The 27,653-nt window shown below is 40.2% G+C and overlaps 2 protein-coding genes and 1 long non-coding RNA gene across 4 annotated transcripts in view; 2 read left to right on the top strand and 1 right to left on the bottom strand.

The window, feature by feature from the left end:
- Nucleotides 1–23,129, top strand: part of ehf (ets homologous factor) — a 71,287-nt gene extending 48,158 nt beyond the window's left edge. Inside the window, exons 1-11 of one of the 2 annotated variants that reach the window (XM_034685843.1) lie at nt 11,965–12,012; nt 13,568–13,662; nt 14,134–14,277; nt 17,354–17,491; nt 17,957–18,214; nt 19,204–19,248; nt 19,369–19,413; nt 19,875–19,934; nt 20,026–20,070; nt 20,157–20,352; nt 22,445–23,129. In XM_034685843.1, coding sequence (XP_034541734.1) covers nt 17,416–17,491; nt 17,957–18,214; nt 19,204–19,248; nt 19,369–19,413; nt 19,875–19,934; nt 20,026–20,070; nt 20,157–20,352; nt 22,445–22,544 — 825 coding nt within the window. In that variant the 5' untranslated portion in view covers nt 11,965–12,012; nt 13,568–13,662; nt 14,134–14,277; nt 17,354–17,415 and the 3' untranslated portion in view covers nt 22,545–23,129. Of the gene's footprint in view, nt 1–11,964; nt 12,013–13,567; nt 13,663–14,133; nt 14,278–17,353; nt 17,492–17,956; nt 18,215–19,203; nt 19,249–19,368; nt 19,414–19,874; nt 19,935–20,025; nt 20,071–20,156; nt 20,353–22,444 lie in introns of those variants that run through there. The other variant, XM_034685844.1, reaches the window with a different exon arrangement.
- LOC117814486 lies at nt 17,987–27,296 on the bottom strand. The gene is made up of 3 exons (XR_004631579.1): nt 27,149–27,296; nt 20,174–20,290; nt 17,987–18,228 (listed from the first exon to the last, which is right to left on the bottom strand). It is a non-coding gene; the product is annotated as an uncharacterized LOC117814486 (long non-coding RNA).
- The window catches only part of pdhx (pyruvate dehydrogenase complex component X), a 34,693-nt gene continuing 34,009 nt past the window's right edge, over nt 26,970–27,653 (top strand). Inside the window, exon 1 of the mRNA XM_034685841.1 lies at nt 26,970–27,332. Within this exon, the coding sequence (XP_034541732.1) occupies nt 27,197–27,332 (136 nt within the window). The 5' untranslated portion in view covers nt 26,970–27,196. The remainder of the gene's footprint in view (nt 27,333–27,653) is intronic.

The raw sequence follows: 27,653 nt of genomic DNA, 5'->3' as shown, positions 1-27,653 counted from the left end.
GGACTTTTGCAGATCCGCCGCCCTGTGTTTCACTGAAACCTGGCTCAGTGAACACATCCCAGACAGCTCGCTGCACTTACCGGACTTTCAGCTCCACAGAGCGGACCGCGTAAAGGAACTCTCTGGGAAGGCGAGAGGAGGCGGAATCTGTTTCTACATAAACGAAGGTTGGTGTACAGATACCACAGTGTTGAAGAAGTCATGCAGTCCAAATCTGGAGACTCTTTTCATAAACTGCAAACCCTTCTATTCGCCGCGGGAGTTCTCCTCCTTTATTCTGGTCGGCGTCTACATCCCACCTCAGGCCTGCGTAACGGAGGCGTTACAGCACCTGGCTGACCAGATTACAGACGTGGAGAAAAAACATCCTGACTCTCTGCTCATCATTCTCGGGGATTTTAACAGAGCAAATTTAACCCACGAACTACCTAAATACAGACAACATATTAAGTGTCCCACCAGGGAGTCTAACACTCTGGACCACTGCTACACAGTAATAAAGGACTCATATCGCTCTGTCCCCCGTGCAGCTTTAGGACTATCTGATCACTGTCTGATTCATCTCATCCCGACCTACAGGCAGAAGTTAAAAACGGCTAAGCCTGTAGTTAGGACTGTGAAGAAGTGGACGGAGGAGTCAAAGCAGGAGTTACAAGCCTGCTTTGATTGCACTGATTGGAGTGTTTTTGAAGCTGCATCAGGAAACCTCAATGAACTCACTGACACTGTGACTTCATACATCAACTTCTGTGAGGACATGTGTGTGCAGACCAGGACCTTCTGCACATACAACAACAATAAGCCCTGGTTCACACCTCAACTGAGGAAGCTGCGTCAGGCCAAAGAAGAGGCCTACAGGAGTGGGGACCGGGACCTGTTCAAGCAGGCCAGAAACAAACTGACGAGAGGGATCAAGGTAGCTAAGAGGAGCTACACTGAGAAGTTAAAACAGAGCTTCTCTGCCAACGACCCCTCAGAAGTTTGGAGAGGCCTGCGTGAAGTTACAAGCTACAGGAGACCCTCCCCCCACCCTGAAGGTAACAAAAGACTAGCTGACGACCTGAACAGCTTCTACTGCAGGTTTTCACACCCCACACCCGAACACTCTGATTTACCTGGCCCCCCCACAAGCCCCTCCCCACCCCCCTCTGACCCCCCACCTGCGCTGACGATCTGTGAAGATGAGGTAATCCAGCTCTTCCAGAGACAAAAGATCAAGAAGGCTCCAGGACCAGACGGCGTGTCCCCCTCCTGCCTGAGAGTCTGTGCTGAGCAGCTGGCCCCCATCTTCACAAAGATCTTCAACACATCGCTGGAGCTGTGTGAAGTGCCCTCATGCTTCAAAAGCTCCACCATCATCCCAGTCCCAAAGAAACCCACCATCACAGGACTCAATGACTACAGGCCCGTCGCCCTGACGTCTGTGGTCATGAAGTCCTTCGAGAGACTAGTGTTGAGCCACCTGAAAGACATCACAGGCCCCCTGCTGGACCCCCTGCAGTTTGCCTATCGGGCAAACAGGTCGGTGGAGGATGCAGTCAATATGGGTCTGAACTACATCCTGCATCACCTGGACTCCCCCAGGACCTACGCTAGGATCCTGTTTGTGGACTTCAGCTCTGCGTTCAATACCATCATACCAGACATCCTGCACCAGAAACTCACCCAGCTCACAGTGCCGGCCTCCATCTGTCAGTGGATCACCAACTTCCTGACGGACAGGAGACAGCAGGTGAGGCTGGGGAGCATCAAATCCAGCACCCGGACCATCAGCACTGGCGCCCCACAGGGATGTGTTCTCTCCCCACTGCTCTTCTCCCTCTACACCAATGACTGCACCTCAGGAGACCCCTCGGTGAAACTCCTGAAGTTTGCAGACGACACCACCGTCATCGGTCTCATCCAGGACGGAGACGAGTCTGCTTACAGACAGGAGGTGGAACAGCTGGCCCTCTGGTGTAGTCAGAACCATCTGGAGCTGAACCCGCTCAAGACGGTAGAGATGACAGTGGACTTCAGGAGAAGCCCCCCCCCCACTCCCCCCCCTCACCATCCTGAACAGCACTGTGTCTACTGTGGACTCTTTCAGGTTCCTGGGATCCACTATTTCCCGGGACCTGAGGTGGACCTCCCACATAGACACAATCAGAAAAAAGGCCCAGCAGAGGATGTACTTCCTGCGTCAGCTCAGGAAGTTCAACCTGCCCCAGGAGCTGCTGATCATGTTCTACACCTCCATCATCCAGTCTGTTCTGTGCACCTCCATCACTGTCTGGTTTGGCTCTGCAACCAAACTAGACAAACACAGACTGCAGCGGACTATAAGGACTGCAGAGAAAATCATCGGTGTCGACCTGCCCCCCATCCAGGACTTGTACCGGTCCCGGGCCAGGAAACGGGCAGGGAGCATTACCGCTGACCCCTCACACCCTGGACACAAATTCTTCAAACTCCTCCCCTCCGGCAGGCGCTACAGATCACTGTGCGCCAAAACAACCCGCCATAAGAACAGTTTCTTCCCCCAGGCTGTCACTCTGATGAACACTAAACCATAACAGTGTCATACCTGTCAGATAAATACTCTCTGTAAATATACATGTAGATACACAATGCAACAATTCTCCAGCAGAATTCCATATTTCTATTTTTTGTATTATTTAACTTCTATTTTATAATGTAAAACTACCTCTGCAACTCACCACTGCACTTTATCATATTATTTTAGCCTGTACATATTAGTCAAGCCTATTTGTTGTTTCTTTGTATTTATAGCTAAGGTTATTGTTATTATTTTTCATTTTATTTTTTATTGTAGTTCTTATTCTTATTCCTATTCTTATGCCTTGTACAAAGAGAGCACAGTTTACCAAAGTCAAATTCCTTGTGTGTTCAAGCATACTTGGCGAATAAAGCTGATTCTGATTCTGATTCTGACTGCTGATTACGATCCTGAGCCAAGCACCTCAGGTCGGACAGGACAATGCCTGGGTCGAGGGCAAGGCAGAGCCAGACGAGCGAGAGGGAGAGCAACGACCGGGGACGAGCTCCAGATCCTGGAGACAGCAACAGAAAGTTCTGCGATGCTGCACAGACAGGTTGTTGTCTGGCAGCATGGAGCACTTGGTGCAGGTCATAGAGTAGTAATACCTTGTTGCTGTATCTGGAAAATCCGTGACCCTTCCACATGGACAGTATAAAGGTTTCAGTTGGGAGTGAATGAAATATGACATGATTACATACAATACTTTTATGGTGACCCTTTAGTTCCTTTGTATATATTTTATATTTATCTTCATGTAAAAAAAATACTTGAGTGTGCTGTGTACACATTTGTTAAATAAATCTTTAAATTTACACTGGCATTCTCTCTTCAAATTGCTAAATAATTAAATCCATATCAAGTAACATACAACATTATACATAAATAATTGCAACATCAAAGAGTTGTTTTACATTTACTTTTATTAGAAAATGTATTTATTACAGAAATAAAAACAATTGTTTTTGAAGGTAAACATGTTGGCGTGGATCATCCGGCATCCTGCTTCTCTTCTTGGGCATCCCCCCAGCTCACGCAAGCCTCTGCGTCCCGTGTTTTAACGGTGTGGACGTTGATGTTTCCTTCTCGTTGCTATGAAAACACAGACAAGACGCTATGTAGACTTTATACAACACCCCATTCATGCTGATACAGAGCAACAGAAGAGCTAGCAGCTAACAGACTGTACACAGGTCTGATAAAGAGCAACAGGAGAGCTAGCAGCTAACAGACTGTATACAGGTCTCTATAAACATAGCTACAAGCCGTTAGCCGGCCGCTAGCATTAACCGAAGTTATCGCTAGCTGTCTCATAGATGAACTAAACCATGAACACAAAGACAAAAGAAATGACATTATTACCTGTCCAGGAGAAAATCAGAACCATGGCGTCCCTTCAGAGACCCTTCTAATCCTTCAGCCGTCGCTGAAATGCATCCCGAATATTGACTCGTGTTTGTATCTTTCGGCAGGTCACAGGTCATCCGGCCGGTCAGCCAATCATTGCGCTCGGTGGCGAATGAACGATTGGACGAACTTATTGCAGTCTAGCTGCTGACAGACAACTGAGATTTCTCATCTCAGTGTTAGATCACTTTGTGTATTACTCCCTATCGACGTATACATTGCTTTTTGCTAGTGATTGATACAAATGTATCAAAATAACATGTCCTACTCCAGCTTTAATTTTGCCAAAATTGTATTTCTGTGCCAATAAACCCTTCTCAGTTTTGAAACTGTGGAAAGTTAAAACATAGCATACACTGCCACAGAAGAGTGGCCAACAATCCACCAAAAAACATTTAAAACTCAAAACTCATGGGCTGACAACAGTATGCCTCTGGGAGTGATGGGCAACTTTTCTGGCAGTCCTCTGCTGCCAGCGGTCCGCAATAAGATGTTATGGAAAAGTCTTCCTTTTTCATGTGTTGCATTGTTTACAGTCCATTGAACTACTCATGAAGCGGCTTCGTTTTTCGGTGAAGCACAATTTGTCCCTCAAGATATGTCTAGAATACACCAAAACACCATAATTTCTTAGTTCATCACATTTCTCCTGTATTGCACCCGTTTCAGGAGAGTCTCAGTTTCACCGTAAAAAGTAACTTTTACATGGGCTTTACTATGGCTTACTTCAGCTGTATGAACCTCAAAAAGAAACAGATTTTCTTGGGATTTAACTGAACTGGAAAAACTCTTTAGTTTGCTGAAATAATTCATGAATAATTTCTGATGTATCTCTAGTCATAACTACTGATTGACTTTCACAACACAGCACCAAGCAGATTTAATGTTCAAGTTAAAATTGTTGTTTTTATATGAACTGTTGGCTGCACTTTCAAGCAGATATCTGTTTATCAAGTATAAATAAAAAGCAGTCACATAACTACATATGGGAGCCAGGAAGTCATTTTAGCAAATTGTGCTCTGTCTGCTTTTGCTTTCCATTTAGCCTTCTTTTATTGCATAACCAAAAGCCTGCTGAAACCTGATTGGTCAATACTATTCAGACAACGAAACAGACTAAAAATGGAATCCAGAACATTTTGGGTACTAACATTAAGGCCCTGCCAACGAATTCAGCTATTTCATGTAGAAACTGTCTCACATAGCTTCAGTCAGCAAATGTGCAAGTCAATCCAAAAGCTGTATGATCTCACTCAAGCAGCTTTTGCAGTCTAAGTTAAAATGAGGTATCTTAGACATTCCCTTTGTGGACAGAACGAGCAGTAAAAGGATAGTTACCATAAGACATAATCTAATTCATAAAAGCCTCTGATTTTGAAAGCTTTTTGATTTTGTTTATAGAGCTAAACTTCAGAATGCAGTACCAAGCTGAAAAAGGCCTGTAGATTCTGTCCTCCATTTCTTCCTTCCAATGGTGCAGCACTCAAGAGGGATAGCTTAAAAGCCATGGACAGGTGTAATGATATAACTACCACCAATTACTATAACAATAGCATAGAAGTTTTACTTTGTACATGTCTTGACTTGCGAACATCAGCTTTCTGGTCCACAATGTAATTGTGGGAACATATTTCACATTTTATTTTTGAATTACAGATGTATGAGGTACTTGTTGTACGTGTATTACCTATAGGAGATACCTGGTAACTCAGCCCCCTTGTTAAAGAACTGGGGGACCAAATAGTAGCTCAGCTAACAACAAGCTGCAGATAGGGCAATTTTAGTACGATGTTAAGAAGGTCCGACACAAACAGCAATGTAAATGTAAAGCCTGGTTTATACTTCTTCAACGCTTTAGCATACGTGTAGATCTGCGTAGCCCCCTTAACTATGCAGAGGCCTACGCACGCAGCCAATGTGCACCTCCTCCAAAATGTAACTACACCTTGAATCAAGGCGGACCACAAGCTGTGAACCACTGTGATTGGTTTGTTCGAAAGCATTATATTTCCTGTATTTACAGCACTTCTAAAATCACCGCACATCATGCTGTTCCAATTAACTGAAGTAAACAAAAACTACAGTCAGTTTGCAGCAGGGAACCACGGACATAACCAAGGCAGGCAAGAGCCACTAACCTCAGGACACGAGATGCCAAACACAAGGATAGGCTCCTGTAGAGCAACCTGTCCACCACGGCAGCCAGTCAGCCTCAGCCACACTGCAACAGGTGGAGGTAAAGTCACAAAATGCACAGAGTGCACACACAATGGAGAGACGGAAGGAAAGGTGCGTTACCTGAACAGGTGATTATTCAGCACAAAATCGCAATCCTGGTCTGACGATCAAAACCACTCACACCGCAGACGCCGAGCCACACCGCGAAGTGGACGGGAGCGGGAGGAGAGGGCAAGCAATCACTCACACCTGTATAGATGCCCATGGCGCTGCCACAATCAGCGCAGTGGCAAAACCTGGCACAGTGCCAACAGTGGCCAGGAGGTGAACAACCTCCAGTCACACCAGCTTCCATGTTGGCTCTCTCAATAAAGGGGCCAACCTGACTGGCAAGCCTGTGGGAAATACACTCACTACTGACCAAGCGGCAACCTCCGGTATAAAAATATGAGTCAATGCGGAAGTGTTAAAAGCTGCAGTTCATCGAGGATCTGCTTGAGGCTGGCTCCGGAAGTACCGGAAGTCACATACACATGAATGGGAAAATTACGATCTTTGCAGCAGAAGTAAACATGTTTACAGCCTGGTACAAAAGATGAGTGTAGTCTGAATAGCTCATTTCTCGATATTACTAGTCTTCCAATGAGAGGCACAGCTGCCTGTGGGAACACTGCAGCTGTTGGCTAGGAGGCTCAAAGCCCGCCTCTTTACGTCACACTGGCTCGACAGAATCAATATGGCTGCCACTGCCGATTGGTTTCAAAACAGCGTTCAGAAACAGATGGGTGACGTCACGGATACTACATTCATATTTTATACAGTCTATGCTACTGACTAAGAAAAACCTGCTCTCCATTACATCTTTCCTCTGATTAAAAAAACACCCTTCATTATTGTGGAATCCTGCTGTTTTCTATGACCTCCTATTAATCATATTCACTTTTAAGGTGTAAAATTGATTAATCTACCCTCAGACATGCAGTTTCACAGAATAATCACATTACTAGAGACGTATGCACACAGTGAGGGGTATCTGGTAATTTCAGCAAAAGGTTGACAGCTCCACAGCTAATTCACTAAGACCAGAATATCAGCCCCCTGCTTACACAGGTGGTTAGCTGACAGTTTGGCTCAGCCTTCTGCTTCAACAACTGCTCTTTCCAAATTTAGCCACTCATCACGTTTATGCTAACTCTTAACAGCTGACAGCTTGAGCCAAGGAGGATATGTTGTTGTATAAGGGATGGGCAGATATTGGATACAGAATGTATGTTTCTATGGAAACCACCATACCCATAAGCTTTGCCAAAGCCTGATCAGTTATAGAGGCAGTCAATGTCCTGATGCATTAATCAGTCACAAACTCTTTTGTGACCGATGAACTCTTTTATTTCTTTACTTTATCTTATATTAAACTACATGCCCAACAATTAATTGCTAATTTAGGTTAATGCAAATAGTTATTTGTTGTGCAATGGAATTGTTTTGTTCTCTCTGCTCAGACATTATTTCTTGTAAAAAGATTTAAAGAATTAAAGATGCTCTTTAATTCAAAGAGTGGTAAAAGCTTGGCCAACTATTTAACAACATTTGGCCCCAGTCTTTGATTGTTCTACCACTGATCCTTTGGTGTGGCTCACAGTGCCTCTAAACTGGAGTGTGGCCTCTTCAGTCTTTATGCATAGATTCTAAGAAACCTAGATTTCAAGGCAAAATCAAGGAAATGGGGGCGGCTGTGGCTCAGTGGGTAGAGTCAGTCGTCTATCAATCTGAAGGTTGGCAGTTCGATCCCAGCTCTTGCAGTCACATGCCGAAGTGTCCTTGAGCAAGACACTGAACCCGGAATTGCTCCCTCTGTTGTTCAGGAACTGAACTGGTGTGTGAATGTGAACGAGAATGAGATCAACTAATACTGATGGTCCCTCACTACATAGCAGCCTCTACCATCTGTGAGTGAATGGGTACAAACTGGTGAACATAACGAGTAGTGTAAAAGCGCTTTGAATGGTCAGAAAGACTAGAAAAGTGTTATATAAGTACTAGTCCATTTACCATTTTACCTTTACCAAATACTCATCACTAAAATTATACCATTGTCTGGAGACAGGTAAATCATGTTTTTGCTCTGGGTAAATGAACAACTGATACCACTGTGACTTTATTTTTACAGGTAAAATTACAAGTAATGGTGTGTTCAATGGTATGCACGTGTGCAGGTTTCCCTTGTTGTCAGTCTTTGCGCTAAGCAAAACTCATGGCCTGCTGACTGTATCTGAATACACAGCAGGCAGATCTGAAAGTTATCTGAATCACAGCAAGTGTGCAAATAACTATTTTTCTCCATGTTAAGGCCACTTTTAACTGATGCAATAATAAGCCTCTCGGAGACAGCAGAAACTGGCTGTAAACAAAGCTTTTACGCAGTCATGTTTAAAAAGTAATACAGCCAAACTGTTAGCAAATAGTTCCATCTTTTACACATGTAGCAAATAGCCAAAAGTTGTCTCCTTTTCTTTTTACATAAACACATTTAAAAAAAAAAAAGAAGATGAAGAAGAAGAAGAGGGAGAAAAAAAAGGGAATTTTCAGCTTCTAAAAGCTCCTTTGTGTTCACCATGTAAGGGTTACAAATACAGTAATGAGGTGTTGGTGCTTTTTCAATGAAAACAGCTGCCTGCCATATCTGGATATGACACTGATCGTTTTAGTCTACAGAGCTGAAGCGATATGCAAAGTCAAGGGATAATTATCAGTTCGGTTGTCACCTCCCAGTTAACCAGCTTTATCTCTGTTAATGAAAAGAATATAAACTCAAGAAGCTATGTCTTTTACAGTTTTACAGTGCAAACATCACAGATTCCTTCCTCCATACAAGGATTTCATCTTAGGAAATAAATAACCGGTTTCTGGGTGTTCCTGTAATAATCCTATGTGCTTTCATGGTTTGGGCCCTAGCCTTCATGTCTTGGTATGAAAGACGGTCAGTTCTATTGATGGGTTGTACCTGCAGTAGTTAACATCACAGAGACAAGCAGTCATCGATGCCCAGGAAGATCTCTGTTTGTACTCGTCTCTGAAGTGTGATAATTGAAACACAAGGGACTGCCTCAAGCTGTGGCTTTACTATAATACTGTAAAGCCTTGTCACAACAAACTGGTCCTGCACCCTTTGCAATCTGTTATGACCCTCCTTTCCTGTCTTGTACATGTCTTTTTCTCTCATATTATATCCTTCTCACACCTCTGTGATATTCCCCTGAGGGCTAGAGACAGCGTATGTAGGTTATGCTAACCTGTATGACTAGCACCATCTATAGGCTTTGCTGTCGTTGTCAGGATGCATGTTTCATTACCTACATGCTCTCATATCACATCTGTGTTACTCACTCATCACATAACCTTGATTCCCAGCAGTACATGAGACAACAGTGTCACCTATGGGTGAAAGCGGAACATACACTCAACTGTCTTGTCAAGTTGAGTGTGGAAGCAGTACAGGTGAAAAATATATTTTTCACATCATTCATGCCATGCTCTAACAATCCTTTACCTGAATGTGCCTCTCCTGAGGAGTTCAGAACCTGTGCTCTGCTTGCAGAATGATTCATACTGCCAATCAGTTGCCAAGCAAATAGACATGCAGGAGTTCAAAAGACCAAGAAAGGAAGAGCATTGTGAATAATTCATTTTTTCTGATGCACTTCTCATTACTGTAATTACACAGACATTGTCCTTTGACAAGGAGGAAATGTAAAATTACAATTTAAGCAGCGAGATTGCCATTTGTAACAGTAATTGACACTAATAAAATGATTTTTCCCCTCTTTCCCCTTGGATCATATGCTAATCAGAAATATGAAGTATCAAAGAAGACACTAACAGGCGTGATAAGCAGCTAATGAAAGAGAGGAGGCAAGTGGGACAGTAATAGACATACTCCCACTAATAAGTTCCTGTTCATCAGAGCATGCAAACTGTACCCTCCTCCTGTCTTGTCTGCTTCCTCTGACTGACAGCTTTGACAGCCTTTCCTGTCAAAAGGAAACTTTTGACCGCATCCTCAAATGAAGCATTAAAATTTCACTGTGCCACTAAGCAAGTCATAAGCCTCTTTATAAATGGATCAGTAGTGTACTATTATTGGATGGTGACATAAGCCTCTGCTTGACTCTCCATTTAAAAATAGATGACACTGTCTATAATGCCAGCATTTTGATGACATTTTCTTGTGTCGGGGAGGATGTCTTCACTGCCTCTCACCGTGTTGGTAGGCTGACTCACAGAGAGTGGAGTTGCTATGACAGACTTTGATCTCCCCCACTCTTTCTCTCCTTTTTTTTCTATTCCCCCAGTGGACTTCTGCATATGTCGACCCACATCCACCCTGAAAAGGCAGAACGAAGATCCATGAAATGAGATGCCAAATACTTGGCTCTCCTGGTGACATGGCAAAAAAAAATAAAAAGTGATAGAAAAAGAACAAAAAGAGAAGAAGTTTGCGAAGCAGGCCAAACCATTGGCCATAATGAAAGGTGTTACTTCAGTACACAGCAAATGTGCCTATTAATCTTGCTGCAATAAAATCTGGAAGGAATTCACAGTAGGGTGGCACCAAACATGACCTAGGTTCCAAATTACACCCTGGAGCCGCTTTACCCTTTATAAAAAGGATGGGGAACTGCTGCAAAAAATCCAGCAAAAAGCACCTGTGTTACAAACAGGCAGCAGACGGACTGCAGGGAGAGCCAGAGGCAACTTATCTGTTACTTGTGCAAGTGCAGAGCGGTGTCAGAGAGTTGCAGGGGGATCAGGAGGAGTGGTGGGTTTTGCCATTAGAGGGACTCTGAGATAATCATGCTAACACTGAATTCCCTCATTACCTCTGAGGCTGAGCTGTGGGCAGCAGTCCAAGTCACACACACGAATACTCACAGAGGGAGAGTTAGAGAGTGAGAGCCTCCAAAGTGAGCTCAGTGTGAACTGTTGAGGGCACAGAGCTAAGCCAGTATGTTGATAACTCGGATCTATAGAGTGAGGAGTTGACCATTTTCACACAGCAGCCATTTTCCTTTAATATCACACTCAGGGTAGGGAGCTTAAATGCTGTTATAATCTCATTCGGCTATATTCAAAGTTTCGGCTGACCATATTTCAAGCTAGGACAACATATTGGCTAGCTTATTAGCTACCATAAGGCAGCCGACATTAGCATTTAACCACTTCATTGCTATATATACAGTTAGATACTGCTATGTATATAAAGAAAACAACCTTAATTATTTGCTAATAGTGGCGTAAGCTAAAAATCTATACTTTAGCAACTGTAGAGCTCATTAGCTTGATAATGAGATAAGTTTGGCCAAAATGAAGCTTGCTAAAAAGCTTGGTAATAGGTGAAGTAATTATGGCTGAATTTAAAACTCTCTACTGTATTCCTGGAAAATGGTTGAGGCTAATGTCAGATGTAGTCTCACATTAACAATACAGCTTGACACACTGACTGTACATGGATATAGACATCTACTCCCATTTAAAAAAAACAAAAAAACAAAACCTGGAATGAAGTCACAGAATTGGTGTGACGCCCCTTCAGCTAACTGTAACACACATTTAACTGACTAATGAAACAATAAAGATCCCTCTGGTTGGTTAGCAGGAGGCTGTCCTTCTTTTATCATATAACTAAACTTCTCTGAAATAGGTCATCATAAAAATAATTATATTGACAGAAACCATGGCTGTCTGACCTATACTTCAGCCAGTCAGATGGGGGAGCTCTGAATGTTTTGGCTTCACTTTTGAGGAGCTGTCATGTCACTTGTCTTTTTATGCAGCTGAAAGTTAGACATCATTACATTCTACAAGAAGAAATGCATACATCTCTGGATGTAAGTTAAGACTTTATGCTTTTTCTGTCATCTAGCTTTCTGGCAAGCTAAATCGCTAACCCTGCCTTGTCGGCACAGTAATGAATAAATTCTGTCATAGCTAATGGTAATGTTGACAAGGACTATAGCTTACAGGTTAACTTATAAAGGCTATTTTGTTATCCTAAAAATGTGATCCCCTTTTCCTGTGGTGTTCAACTGTTTTTCATTTATATAGCAATCGGGGAGCTATAAAAATTACATTGATTTGTATGTATCCCATGTTTTCATGACTTGCAAACTGTGAATACAGATTATAAAATGATTGGAGCATGCTGTCAAATAATGGCTGTGTTAATGGCTAGGGAACAGTCACACATGTTAGTCTCTTAAGATTATCAAATATTGAGACTTAGTAATTCTAACACAATTTTAAGGTTTACAGTTCCTTGTTTTATGAGGGTAAGTTAATCCTTTCGTTTCTTGAGCATCACCTCTTATTTCGGAACCATAAAGACAACCTGACACACTTTCTGCTTCTACCTGTTATACAGTTCAACAGCGCTCAAAGTCACTTCAATTATTAACTGAATATTGCTAGTGCCTCTGGTCCAAAGAGGTATTGTAGTCACACAAAGCTAGAGATTAGATTTAGATCTTCGATCAAAGATGCTATAGTTTTTTCCCCAAACCCTAATTGACGTCAAGCAAAAATAGAAACTTTGAGCTACATCTGATAGCTGTCAGTGTTGGGGCAACAGAGGATATAAAAGGATAAAATGTTCAGTTTATTAATTCTAATTTCTATTCTTTATTTATTTTTTGACACATTTACCCTGTCAGAGATATTGCTTGTTTAATCTGTGCAGTTTTGATTTGGAATGACGTGCTCTGCATTTGGAGGATTTGAAGTGGAAAAAACAACAAAACAGGAAAAACATGTTTTGAGGAATTTCATCACCTTCATATTCCACTACTCTAATGCGGCTTTGCAGCACACAGCGTCTGGATTGAATGGAAACAGTTATTTTGAGTGCCAGCATTAACTTGCTCAGTGTAACTTGTCTTTTACAGTATCTATTACTTCCTCTTCAGAGATTAGACATCTTTTGAAAAGGGTTTGATTCCTGACACTGAGGTTACTTAAGCATATATGAACACTAATTACACACATAATAAAGCTGCGTTTGATTCTGAACTCCTGTCACTGTTGTGTGATTCTCAGTGGGGCTTTTTAGACGCATACCAAAGCCAATTGTCATCTGTCAGTCTGCACTCAGCCACCTGTGGTTCACAGCATGTTAGCGGGAGCTATTTTAAGAGTTGATCAAAGTTTAATGCACTTGTGATTAGATGAGGTCATCCATAACTCATGGTGAGACAATGAGAACTTTGTCCTAGATAGTAAATCTTTCCTCAAACAGACACTAAGTGGGGATTTAGTTTGGTATTTAAGACATGAAAAAAGCCATAGTAGTACAATTAGAGGCATTTGTAAATGTGGAACCCAGATGAAGGCATTTTCTTACAGTCTTTTTAAGAACACAGTCACTAATGTTTTTTTTCTATCATGCAGTTCCAGCAACTTTGAAAGAGGAAAAAGAAGAAAAATAGGTCTCACAGGGCCTCTTACCTAAACTGTCAGCACCTCATTCATCATGATGAAATAAGGTAAAACAAATGTTATGAAACATAATAACACAGGGGAAAATTTCTCTGAAGGTTAAACTATTTTAAGCCGCTATATGAACAATGGCTTTCAATAATATAAGGTTTTCTCTCTGGGCTTTTCAATGTGTTTGGATCCCAGCCTGTGTATATATATATAAGTCTTTAAATGCTTTCCTGCTTGAGTGAGCAAGTGTGTGAGGGAGAATGTGAGAGGGTGCAGTGCCAGGGAGGAATATGGAAGTTATGTCAGGTGTGTGTGTTGATGTGCTTCATGCCTCTGTGTGTGTATGTGGGAGGAGAGAGTAAGGTTGTTGGTGTGTGGGAGTTTCATTATGCAAATACCTACCTGGTGTGAGCGTGGACAGGTAGGTTAACCGATTGGTGCAGGACAAGGAAGTTAAGAGAATAAAACAGTCATTGTGGTGAGGCAGCACCTAGTGTGACTGCATGCTTTCAACTTTTAATTCTAAGTTTGGAAAGCATCAGGACTCACCTGATCACCTGCAGAAACTCGTCGTCCTGGGTATACAGACCTCCAGAGGTTGCCTCTCTTCAGTGGAGTGGATCTACTTGAGACTTCTCTCAGGCCTGGTCGGAGGTCATTCTTCTGCTCTGGTAGGCTGTCATATACTGGTGCCAGGCTCCTGGTTGTGCTTTTGAAAGAGACTGAATGCTGTGTGAATGACCTGAAATTACCTGCAGACACAGTGAATAGACCCTGTGAATAGACAAAGCCATTTAATTATAAAATGGTGTTTTAAATGCTTTGAATGGCTTTTAAGCCCTCTCTATGTAGGGTGCACACCAGGGGTAAACATTCTAGCATAAAACAATGTATTTATGTATTTGTTTGTCTGTCTTTTTGTCTATCTCTCTGTCTTTTCATCTATTTTGACCAAACACATGTGTAGGTAAATGCACCAAAAAAAAACTGAACAATTAATTTAGACTCTAGCTGTATCACATGTTTCATGTCATGCAATAATTTTGAATCAAATACTGATGCCACAGATAACAAAGTTTTTATAAGATTATCTATCTAACTGGATTAACCAATTTCAAGACAGAACTGCATACGGAAATTTTAACAACAGATAAAACCCCCATCCAGCCTCAGCAAACTTTTTAACAGCAATCTCAGAGAGAAAATCTTACTCCTGATGAAGCTGTCTGTATGGTGGGACACAATGATATGTTAAGTTTAATATATTCCTCTGGACCTGCAATTTTAAATGATGCATACTCACTCCGTTGAAGCAGTTGAAAGTTAGATTTAAGCAACCTTAAACAATTTCAGTAGATTGGTGTAAATGTGGGAAATAAGGATATGAGGAACACCACCGTGAAAAAAACCAATAGCCTTTTCATATATAAACTCTTCCTGATTTACATTACTTTCTCCCCATGTCTTCTCAAAAGATTATACAGTGGAGTGATTTTTCATTACAGTATGACTCAGCTTACTGGATATTGATCCAGTGATGACTGCGATAAAGACATAAATCTGTCTTTGTCTTTCTTCTTAAGCCCTGCAGCATTGACAGAAAGTACCTGCTGTCTTGTCTGTGAGATACCTGCCTGGCAGTTTGAGACAGAGTCGAGGGTTAACACTCAGCATACGGCGTCTGAGCAGACTCGACAGATTGTCAGCCGAGGAGCTGATCTACCTTGGCATTATGGCATGTGTCGCCTATCCCCTGAGGAAATCTCATTCAGGGCTCCTGACTTTGGGTGGTTATGAAACTGATGTGCCAAGTCTTACAGGAAAATGTGTTTCCTGACTGTACGAATGTGTTTTACTGGTACGACAATAGTGTAGTGTTGAAATGTGTGGCAGGCCCTTGGCACAGTTTGGTTTATAACCAATCATAAAGGTGTGACCAACATCTTCCAAGGAAACGAAATAGGTCATTGAGTTAAATATGTAAGAGTCATTAAACCAGGTGTGAGACATTTTATTGACCTTTGACAACTTGATTAGCATATAAAAATCCAGTACACATCATTAACCCTCAATGACATAACTTTTTTGTGTTTCTCATTCTGAGGAGATTTCCAGTGGCATGCACATTTTAGAGCACATTGAGCCACCTTTGAAAAGCCTTGCATATGATGTTTAAATGTTGGAAAATGTTAGCTCTCAAGAGGCTTCGACATTTGGTTTCTAATGCTTGTAACAGCCAATCCATTTGCATCAAGCTAACAGGGCAACATAAAACCTGTTATTGGCAGTGAGCAGTGTCAGAAATTACACAGCTGTTGCGGATGTGAAACACTTCTCCACCTCCTGCTGGGCAAAACAGTGGTGCTGCAGAAATTCTGACTAGGTTATTTACATGGGATGCAAATATACCTGTGGTAAAGTCTGAAACAGGCCACTATTTACCTCTATATGTTTACATAAATGCAATCTAGAGCAGGAGAGAGGGTGCAGCCTTAACACTGAATCACCTCAGCTCATAATGATTAAAGCAGGGGTTGTTTTGAAAATTCAGTGTAATGATATTATTATCTTGTACAGCAGCCGCATGTGCTTTAGATTTGTGTTCACTGAGCGTTTGCTCAATTAATTACAGTCTGAGTCTGATTTAGTTTAACATATGACAATCAAGTAAATCTCTAAATATAAAATTCAACCTAGCAATTTGTTGGTTATTTCTTTGACTCCACATATTAGCATAGTCTAGCTTCTAACAGCCCATAAATTACCTTTGTGTAACAGTGTTCTATCACTGGATTCTCTATCTTCATAGCTAGATGAAGAAACATCTAAATTACGCCGTTTAAAGTGGTAATCTTAACATGGTTGATTTTGAAACACCTGTTGTTACCATGGAAACTCCATGAAAGGTGTAATAAAAGGCCCTTAACCATTGCTGAACACAGTTATTAGGTACTGGAGTGAAAAAAAAAAGTGGTGTCCTGGATGTTTCAGATTAAAAGCCACTCATTGTTCAGCCTTTAATTCAAAACTGCAGCAGCAGGGTTTTTTAACATTAACAGAAAGCTCTGTAAATACTTAACAGGGATGAGCATGGAGAAAGATATCTTTGAGATGAATTTGCAGTGTAGTACAGAGTGCTGTGTTGTGGAAATGAAAATATGGAGAGACAGTTTACCAGTTTTAAAATACATTCATGCTATTGTAGAAAGCATGCTAACACCAAATAGTTTTTCTGTTGTATTGCATCAATTTAGTGCCAGCAGGCCAGCACATCTAAGTACTGAAGTCACCTGTTAGATACATTCTGATTCTGACTTGAAAGACAATGTCTGCAGTGTGAGACTGTTACACTGTCTCTGAGAAAGATCAGATATGAACAATTTGTAAGACATGTTCCAAAGACATTTCAATAGTAGGGACTGCTAGTTTAAATACATTAAATCTCTCAGCTCATTTGGGAAGTACACACTAAGAATTACAATGCAGCAAACATCAGTATCTGTTGTTTCAAACAGGGGTATTAGTATCGGTGTCGGCCCTGACTTTCACAACCAGTGCAGCTCTAATTACACTGTAAAGACAACCAGGGTATTTGTTAATATTTGGAGTCAAATTTAGTCATTCAGGCCAACCAGTTGCAACAGATGGCTGCATACCAATAATGCTTACTCTGTAACCAGATATTATAATGCTGGTTGTTTGGTGCTCAACTGCTTTAAATGTTATTTTTTTCATTTATCTGCACAGTTGATTCCTCATATCCTGATCAGCCTCTTTGCCATGGTACATCATAGTGTTGCAGCTACAACATGAGCGTCACTCCATCCTCCACCCTGGACACCCAGCTGACCTCTACCTGGGGTCCCGTTAACTCCTACCCTGATGGTGAGACGTATAACCTACAGTAACACACTGCTAATGAAATCTATTGTGTGTGCCTTTCACGGCAATTAACTGACGCAAATCATTAATTGTCTGAATAATATCCTAAAATGCCTTTAGAAAATATGTTAATTTCTTCCAGTGAATTATTCTGATTGCTCTCAATTCAATGATCCACTTCTTGTTATGGAACTGCAGCGCAAAATGAAATCATTGAACCATTAAGAACCGATGTATTGCTCACCTGGTTAGCCCAGAGATCTGAAACAAATGGCACAAATTAGAGATCCCCATCTGAGAAGAAGCTCAACATCTCTTTCAGTTAACTACTCTGGCAATTAATTACTGGCAAGGACCTTCAGTAGAGTAAATCATGATTCCCTCCTCAGATGCCTATTTATATTCAAGCTTAATGAGTTTCTCAAGCTAGACAAGGTTTTATTCACAGAACTTGATGTCTGTTCACAGTTTCCATGGTCATGTCTGGTTACACAAGCCGCTTATGGCCTCGGGACACCCAGCCTCAGTTCTGGACAAAGTTCCAGGTGTGGGAGTGGCTGCAGCAGGTCATGGACATGCACCAGATTGACGCCTCCAGCATCCCTTTTCAAAACTTTGACATTGACGGCCATCAGCTCTGCAGCTTGAGCTACCAGGACTTCATCCGAGCTGCTGGCAGCGCAGGACACATCCTCTTCCACAGCATCACAGATCTCAAGTGGAGCGGTGTGTATGAAAGTCTGAGGGAGGCAGAGAAAGGGGAGGAAAGTGAGATTATTAGTTGCAATGAAAAGCTGTGTTGGGTTTGGAAAAGTGTCTTGCTGAAGTGTTTCTAGGAAGGGATCAGAGAGCCGGTCAGGGGTCACACTGCAGGGGGGAGACAGACTGTGTAAAGCGAGGGAGATGATGGATTTGTTGTTTGCTTTTTGCTGGAGTGAGTCTCTTAACAAAGCACAGAGGGGATGTGAAGCTGAGCTGAGAATTGACTCATCCTGTTTTTTTAATTAGATTGAGGCTTATAGTGAAGGCAGTAGAGTTTGAAGGTGAGAGCCCTCACCTTTCCACTTCTACTGTAACTTTATAATGCTTAATGTGGGAATGAGGAAGAAAAGTGAAACAAAGTTAGTCAAATTCTTGTGTAACATTATTGGGCAACTGACAATGGAACACTTTTATTGTAAGTCAGATGTTTATGACTTTTCAAAACAACAGTAATGTCAGGAGACCAGGCACAACAGGTTTAACCTCCAGAGACACTTACGGTAAACTAAAAATAGGGCACAGTGCTGCTATTGTTCTTGCTGAGAGAATTAACTAACTTTCAGAGAAAAGGTGTTAAATTTTATACAACAAATATGTGTTGGACTTTTTGATATAATTAGATATGATAGCAGCTCTGATGAGGCCATCGAAGACAGTGACACTGTGGAAAGTTTAAGTGTTTGTTATTCAAAATGCTTTTACTATCTGTGACAGAGAAAAAAGAAGTCTGCACTGAATAGGCAGCATCAGAGTTCCTGATTAATACACCAAAGTTGTACAATATGTTCCATGAATTATAATAGCCCCACTTTAAGAAATGCTTTATTTGTTACAAAGCTGTTCACGTGTCAAAGTGGAAGGGAAGAGTTCATCTTTAAATGTTAAACAGCACTGACATAATAAATCACTGGTTGCTAATAATCACTTCCTCTTTCCTTGTCAACCCTAAACAGGACAATACCATGTGGATATTGGGCAACTGGACCTCAAACCAGAATGTAAGAATCTGCCAAACAAGAAAAAAAGTATTAAGACAAACAGATTTCCCAACAGTTGTTCAGATAAATCAAATGCATCATGTCCTAATCCAAACTTCTGACCCTTTTTAACTTTTGTAGTGGACTACTCCTGTCCATTTCCAGATGTCAGCTATCCACCTGGAGGTAGGCTGTGTTTGCCTCATTTTTAACTATGCTTTTTATTATTAACACATACTGTTTTGTCCTTACTGCATACCCTAGCTAAGCTTCTATATCATCTTCCTATTTCCAGCTATCACTTTGATGTAAAATAATGGCACCACTGTGCTTTTAAATGGTTATTGTCACTAAAAAAAAATCCCAGATGGCTTAATTGACAAGTTAAAAGTAATAGGCACTTCAGAATCAAAATATCTCAGACATAACTATGAAAAATTAAGATAAGCAATTTAATTATTTTTTTTTATGCTGCTGTCTTGGCCAGGACGCCCTTGTAAAAGAGACTTTGTATCTCAATGGGACTATTCCTGGTAAAATAAATGTTAAATAAAAAATAGAAAAAAATATTTACAGCCTAATTTGTAAACAGATTCTTCCCCAAATCACTGACTTTGATTATTTTTTCCTTTTCTCTGTTACTTCAGACATCTATGATCCCTCAATTCACCTTGCACCTGTAGCCTCTCCCACCCCATCTAGCCCAGGTGAGGAAAATAACAACAAAAATGTTCACACTTAATAGTTTTTAATGATTAACACATAAAAGATCTTAACAATAATCACCTTTTTTCTCAGATATCAAAAGGTCTTTCAGTCGTCCTCATCAGGTCAAAAAACACAGTAAGTAAAAGTGTTTGAACTTTTACAAAACATGTAATTTTAAGACATAATTTCCCCACAATTTAACTTATTTTTTCCCTACAAAGACCCGAGGGGGACTCACTTGTGGGAGTTCATCAGGGACATTCTGCTGAACCCAGAGAGAAATCCAGGACTGATAAAGTGGGAGGATCGGACAGAGGGGGTTTTCCGTTTCCTGAAGTCAGAGGCCGTGGCTCAGCTGTGGGGCAAGAAGAAGAATAACAGCAGCATGACTTACGAGAAACTGAGTCGGGCAATGAGGTACACATGTACAGCTATTCAAATACAGTTGCATAAACACATAACCAGGTAGCAGGCTATCGTTCATGTCCATAAATGATGCAGATTTTGACTTTAAGTGCTTCATAAAGGACATACTGTAACAGAAACAAAATGTGCTTTGAAACATTTCAGATGCTTATAGGTGATATCAGTAAGAGTTACACGTATAATAACAGTGAACTAAACCATTCAAAACACATTTTCCCATCGCTGATCACCTCATGGTCTCCTTCAAGAACTGCCGCATGTTGTCACTTTTCCTCCAAATAAACTGAAATGGCCTTCTCCTTACAAAACCTTCCTGGCTCCCGCAAAAGCCACAGCTTTACATTCAGATGAGCTAATCTAATAAGCTTAATTTCATTGTGGTTCAAACTACAAAATGTGCCCGCAGGTATTGTCACTGTGACCACAAAGCTGATTTCCTCTTTACTGTGGTGCAGCAGAAGGATTTGCAGCTCGATGGCATCACCACACAGATGGGTGCACTCTGTTATGAATAACAAAGGCAAAAGGAATAACAAGCATGCTAACTTTGTTGGCTTTCATCTGAATTCAAGAGATTTAACTTGAAGAAAGTTTAAAACATTTTGAAATCAATTATATTTCCAAAAGAGCAGATGAACTCAGGAATCATAGCTCCTCTGAAAAAGTTTAATTCTTTCCATTTGATGGAAAACATTGAATGAAGAATTATACAGAAATTGCAAATTACATTAAGATGATCTCTTTTGCTGCGGTGGAAGCAAACATGATTTTATCATTGATTGTCAGGATATGGCTGCTTTTGTCAACTAGGCAACTAAGCTTTTTTCACATATTTTATGAAGACTGTTCCTTTGATTCCAACAGAACTCATCAAAATGGTTCAGAAATGCGTTGTTTTATTCCTTAAAAGCTATGAAGTAAAAAAAAAAAACAGCTACTGGGTACCATAGATTTTGGTAAACCTCACTCAAAAAAGAGGAAACTGTATTATTCTAATGAACTTGAGAAATGTTAGGGACTAGTTAAGTTATAAATTTAGACTACTGGGATTGTTTGTGTTGGTTGGATACCTAGATCGTTCATAGTGCAACATAAATTATTGACATCAATCTGTTTTAGAGCATTTTTATTTGACATGAAAGCCCCACAAGAGTAACTCAAATAAATTAATCAGACTTCAGGACAATGAAGTATATTACATATTACATCCAGGTCAGCACTGACCAGGATTTCAATGTTCAATTGAGGTTGAAAACAAGTCAGGTCAGGATAACCCAGACCTACTTTTAAAACAATTTTTAACTAAACCAAATACAATCACATCATCAGTGTGTCAGCAAACTTGATTTTTTGTTTGAACTGGGATCTGACTTTGAAACATAGTTCACGTTTGGGACAAAAGGAGGATGAAAATTAAAGATGAAATCATTATGACAGTATACATTTCCCAGCTGTAGTTGATGTCATGTTTAAATAAAGATGTGATTTCAAGGCATTTATTCATAATACAACATCATACCATCAAACAGCTCACCACAGTGCACTGTGTGATGTCAACAAGAAGGCTCAGAGACATGAAAGAGGACGCAGTTTTAAACATTATCAACAAAAGAAGAGAAAAGAAAACTGCATGTGCTGGAACTAAGGCTGTGCAGCTCTGACTTTTATACCTAAAAACACTCCAGAAAGCAACAAACCAACTAATAATTGAAACTGGTAGGCATGAATTCAAAGGGTGTGTGATAGAAATTAGTTGTACTTCTTTAGTTTTTTCATTGCTGACTGTATCTGCAGAATATATAAAACGTGACTTAAGAACTGTTGTTAATATGAGTGTAAATGTGTGCCGAATCTTTTGCTGCTGAAGTCTGGTTTAAACATAGACGTTTAATCAACACCTACACCAACACGTTGAAACAACTTAAACTTTTGAACCACTCTCCAGCATCTCTTTAACTGGCAGCCATGCTTGTTTTTATCAGTGGAAACATTCTCACTGGCATCTTCAAACATGCTGAACAAGATCTCTTAAGGATTTATATTCAATAATCGTACTGATCAGGTCATTTTCCCTGTGTTTCAGATATTATTACAAGAGAGAAATCCTGGAGCGAGTAGACGGACGCAGACTGGTTTACAAGTTTGGAAGAAATGCTCGAGGATGGAGGGAATCAGAGAAGTGACACTTCTAGTAACTTATGTTTTCTTGATTTTGTTTGCAAATGTACTGTTTTCTGTTGTTTTGTCTTTTTTTTGATAAAAGTATATTTGAACTGTGTTGTTAATAACTATATGTTTCCTTTAGTATTTGTTTGTTTGATGTATCCTTTTGTTGTGACACTGCACTGAGACATTCCTTACTGTGTTGTATGAAAAACAGGCTTACTATAGCACTGCAGAGTTTGACTGCTGTTAAAGAAAGGGATAACAAAAGACTGTCAAGAGCTTACATAAACATTGTCAATCCTGTTTTTCTTATACATTTTATTTCTTTTCTACAATTCCCAAAGGAGCACATGTTAGCACTCAAACACAAGTCAAAAACATGTATGTAAAGTGTGGTGACACTTTTCTGTGAAGGGTCCTTGGGGAATGATGCTTGAAGACTGCAGAAAAACATAATCACATAAAGAAAAATAACAATCTGTATGTTGAATGTGGTAGCAAAGCACACATATGCATACACAAGTGACGTGCATCAAATAAAAAGTGTTTTTTATGCTGTTTATTTCATACTTTGCATTCATTAAGCTGTAAATAAAGTGTTTGATAACATTCAATACAAAGAAAGGCTTGTCATTATTAATTTTAAGGAAGCAATTTAACTTATGTGTTTTTTAATGTAGAGGAAGAAGCGGTGGATTTACTTTTTTTATATCAGACAATAAATCATTTTCTAAAAGCATTTTAATATCATACTACCACCCAACTTGCAGTACCTCTCATGCAGACTTGGTCAAAACTGTGCCACTGGTGAAAATCTGTATCTGTTAAGAGCTAGTCGTCCACTCACAGGGATAGTTCAGGTAATTTCTATCTTATCATGGTGGCGTGAATTGCCTCAAGGTGAAGTGTTAGCCTATTCGTGCCATGCCTGTTCCTGCTGCAGCAGACAAATAAATTGTCCTGGATAGTTAACCAGATAAGAGCAGTGTCAATGACGGGCTCCTTTCTTTGGCCAGGCTCACAAGCAAATCTGTGTCTATTCTTCTTTCAGATTTATCTGTCAGATTTTTTGCTCTGCTCTCACACACATCACTGTCACTAACCAACACTGTAATTATGCTAACTGAGGCAGATGACACCACATGCTGCTATCAAGAACTACATCAAGAACAATCCTCCTGTATCAGCTATGATGGCATTTCTAACTGACTAACAGAGCGTTGCTTCCTGTTACCCGGAAAAGTCTCTGATTAGATGAGTGCTCTCCCATCATTTTGTTTTCCATAGACTGTTGGGTGCAGAGAGAAAACTGCGTGTAGAGAGACAATATGATTAGCGATGGCTTCTGATTGGATCGATTTTAAGAATTACTGATTGCTATATTGTTGTTCAACATGAAAGTAGCAAGCTATGCAATTCAAATTGAAGTGCATATCCAACATATCGCATTGTTTAGAATATGTGTTGTGATATTATTCCTATGGCGCAATCACACTTCGTGGTTCCTGTTATGCAGCACTTGCTGTGATGCGTAATACCCATCTCCATTTAAAAAGTAAACATAATCAAACATTGCTCTGATGACTCATTCAAGTAACATACATTATTTTGTATTTTAAAGATATGACTTTCAGTTACAAATGCTTATAATTCTTAATCATGGTAAAATGGGTATCGTGTTTGATCACCACATCGCAATAAGCGGCATAAAATCTGACATAAAGGCATATTCTTTACCTCATTTGATACCGCATTGTATGCATTGTCTCACCACCCAAACTTTGTTCATTGCACATTACCCTCAACAAAGCACAGCAATATCAATAATATTTTTTATTTGGTCATCATCATAAGCTTCACAGCAGAAATAAACATGTTTACAGCCTGGAACAAAAATCGAGTGTAGTCTGGATTGGCGTTATGGGCCTATCTTGTCCAAGACTTGTGAGGGCAGATGCCCACTTGATAACACAGGTGATGTTCTGGCTCTTGCTGTTCATCTACCCCCATCTGTCTTCATGTTTGGGTTGTTTAGAGGCATTAAGAGTGATGTGGTGGTTATGTAGCTTATTAGCAAGGCATAAATACTGGGATGGGTTTCTTCATTGAGCACATCAGTTTTCATAAGAGCACCGGTACTTTGTGTTTATTAGTGAATTTTAATGAAGTCATCAAAAATTATTTAAAAAAAGACACTTAAAATTTGCAATGTGACATCATTTTGAAATTGAATAATGTCGATGCCACCCAGGGCTGGGATATCTGCATATGTTTGATGTAACTGAATGAAGATAAGATAACTGTTTCAGGCAAATGGTCCCAACTGATGTGACCTCTGCAGTACAAGGGACCAGAGCTTGATTTTCCTAACAGATCACTGTCCTGTGAATGCAAACACAGGCTTTACATACCCTCAGTGTGCCAGGGACCATGATGGACACTCACATCTGATTCAAATCAGCCTTTAACATGCATAAAGGAAAGCTTTTGTGTGAGGTTTGCTGAGGCCCTACACTCTGCTAGTTCTTGAGAATCAGCTGGAGGTGATTTGTTCTCTGAAATTCGGTAAGGCACCGTTAAACCAGCGGAACAAGTATATTAACAAAACTTGCTTATAGGGCACCAGAGGCAGGCACGGATGGCACACAGCACCCAAAATATGCACCCAAACCGGTTGTAAAAGATACACACACACACACAAACACACACACACACACACACACACACACACACACACACACACACACACACACACACACACACACACACACATGCAGCTGTTAGGTGATATTTAATCCATGTCTCGCTTGTTCTGCTGCAGATCAAAACTATGCCATGAATAGTTGACAAGTGTCTATGAAGATGAAAACAAGATGTGTGAACAGGTACAATGTTTTGTGTTACACCAGGCTGCACAAATGAAACAACGGCTGCCTTTGTTTTGCTCAAAGAAAAAACAGACTATGCAGTATCGGTCCTTTATCTTTTATTGTCAGAAAATTATTTTCCGATTTGAATGAGCCACGCAAGAGCTGTTTTATTATTTAAAAGCGAGGCCATTAATTCAATCAGATAGTTGCTGGGGGAAGGACAGGGAAGTGATGAAAGATAGTCTGATCATGAGCATAAAGACAGCCAGCTGGGATTTTGTGTCTGTGTCCCCAGCTGCTCAGTGGGGCTATTGTGTTCTCTCAGCAGATACACAGCCCCAGCTTATCATGGCCCCTTATCACTTTCTCTTCACACCCAAATAAACCTGTGAGGCATTCAGCCCCAACTGTGAGTTGGACCGATCAGAGCTGTGTCACTAATGCATCTTTACTTTGTGGGGAATTGTGACACAGCCCTGAATAAAGCAAACCTTCACAAAGAGAGAATAAGAGACATTTAAATGAACAAATCATCATAGTTAAATGCACAGCTGGCGAATCAATATTTAAGAAGGAGTGACTTCATCTGCATGTATTGAAATAAATCTAGGCCCTGGGGAACTGAGTCTATGTAAACCACTGAGAGCAGACCGTGATTTATGGCCTTTTCAGCATTTTGGATCAGATTGACACAAGGAAGTTTTCTTGGAAACATTTCTTGTTATACTGGCCTGGAGTTTGTTTCCTGCTTTGAGTTTTGGACTGCTCATAAATTATCATTTTCCCATGTACTTTGGGGGCATTCATTCGGCCAATTTCCTTGTTTGCTCATTGTCTGAAAAATTCAGAGATCATGTGCAGATAAATATGGTGAGAGATGCAGCTTTAAAAAAAAGTATCTTTAAATTTCCTATCAATAAAATATATTTCTTATTACATTTGACATTCCAACGTGGGATTGATGGAATTCTAATATTTAATGTTTGTGTTGAAAAAATCCTAAACTAACTTTAACTAATCCTAAAATGCTTATTTGGATAAAATGATCATCGGCTACATTTATTATTTCATGTAATTGTATCATATCATTTAAACTACTTAGAATATATAAATGTATTATTATTATTTGTATCTTTGTTTCTATAATGATTGATATAGATTACTTGGCCAAAGAGAAACAATTGTTTCCTTAACATCAAACAAGAAAAACGATTTCTGTGTTTTATTGTTCCTTAGATAAGATATAAACCTTCCTCAAGTTAACTTTTAGTTAATAGTTAATAGTGGAATTTTAACACGACCCTTACTGCAAAACTAATGAAGCCACATGTTTTATTTGTTTTTATTTTTTGTTGATTATTTGACAATTTTGTAAACTTAACATAATTACAAATTGAGTGGAGAGAAATTGCATTCTACTACTTTTTCCTTTTAATAAAGTGTTCTTTGTTTTGATTTGCATTTGCATTTGAAATTCTTTCCAGCAGATGGCAATAAATGGCAAGTTACTTGAAATTTCGACCTTCAAAACACAGCAGAACTACAACATCAAGGACCCTGAAGGACCCAAAAGCACTTGTCTTTTTAGCCTGCGCCTTCACATCTTCAACGATCGGGAAAATAATTGCAATGCAAATAATATATTCAAGAACCATTGTATATGTAAATATAGTTAAAGGTTAATAAAGCTGTAACTTCTCAGAAGTCGTATTTTAATAATACTGTAATTTCCCCATCCCGCCGTTTTTTACCATCAGGCATTTGTGTGGACGCCTCTCACACCGACGGAGGACGACAACATGGCGGCCTCCTTGCGTCTCGGTCGTCAGGGGATTTTATTTGGCTTTAGATTATCTAAATTTAATAAATGTTTATTGGCCACAAACCCATGGCAGGAGCATGTCAGGACCTTCTTTCAGTCACCATGGTTCCTCGGTGAGTGTCAATACTTTATACTAAGATAACGTTTGTCCTTGTGTACGCTGACAGCCACTGACATTTGCTAACATCATTTTCTGCCTCTTTGTGTGTCATGTAATTTTGTGACTCAGATGTCGTCTTTTATGATATAGTAACAAGTTACTCATTGAGTTAAACTATGATGGTAGTTTTTGAGTCGGAGGGTTACAATTTCACAAACGTGGAATTGCTGATATTTGCACTTCTTAAGGAGTGAAAAATAGAATAGACATCATCAAACTACAACTTAAAGACTGATTAGTATGTGCTTGGTCTAATGAAAAAGCTTTAGTAGTA

Source organism: Notolabrus celidotus, chromosome 6 (assembly GCF_009762535.1).
Source record: "Notolabrus celidotus isolate fNotCel1 chromosome 6, fNotCel1.pri, whole genome shotgun sequence".
Taxonomy (NCBI): Eukaryota; Metazoa; Chordata; class Actinopteri; order Labriformes; family Labridae; genus Notolabrus; species Notolabrus celidotus.
Note: the sequence above shows the minus strand (reverse complement) of the source record. Positions and strands in the feature narration are given on the sequence as shown.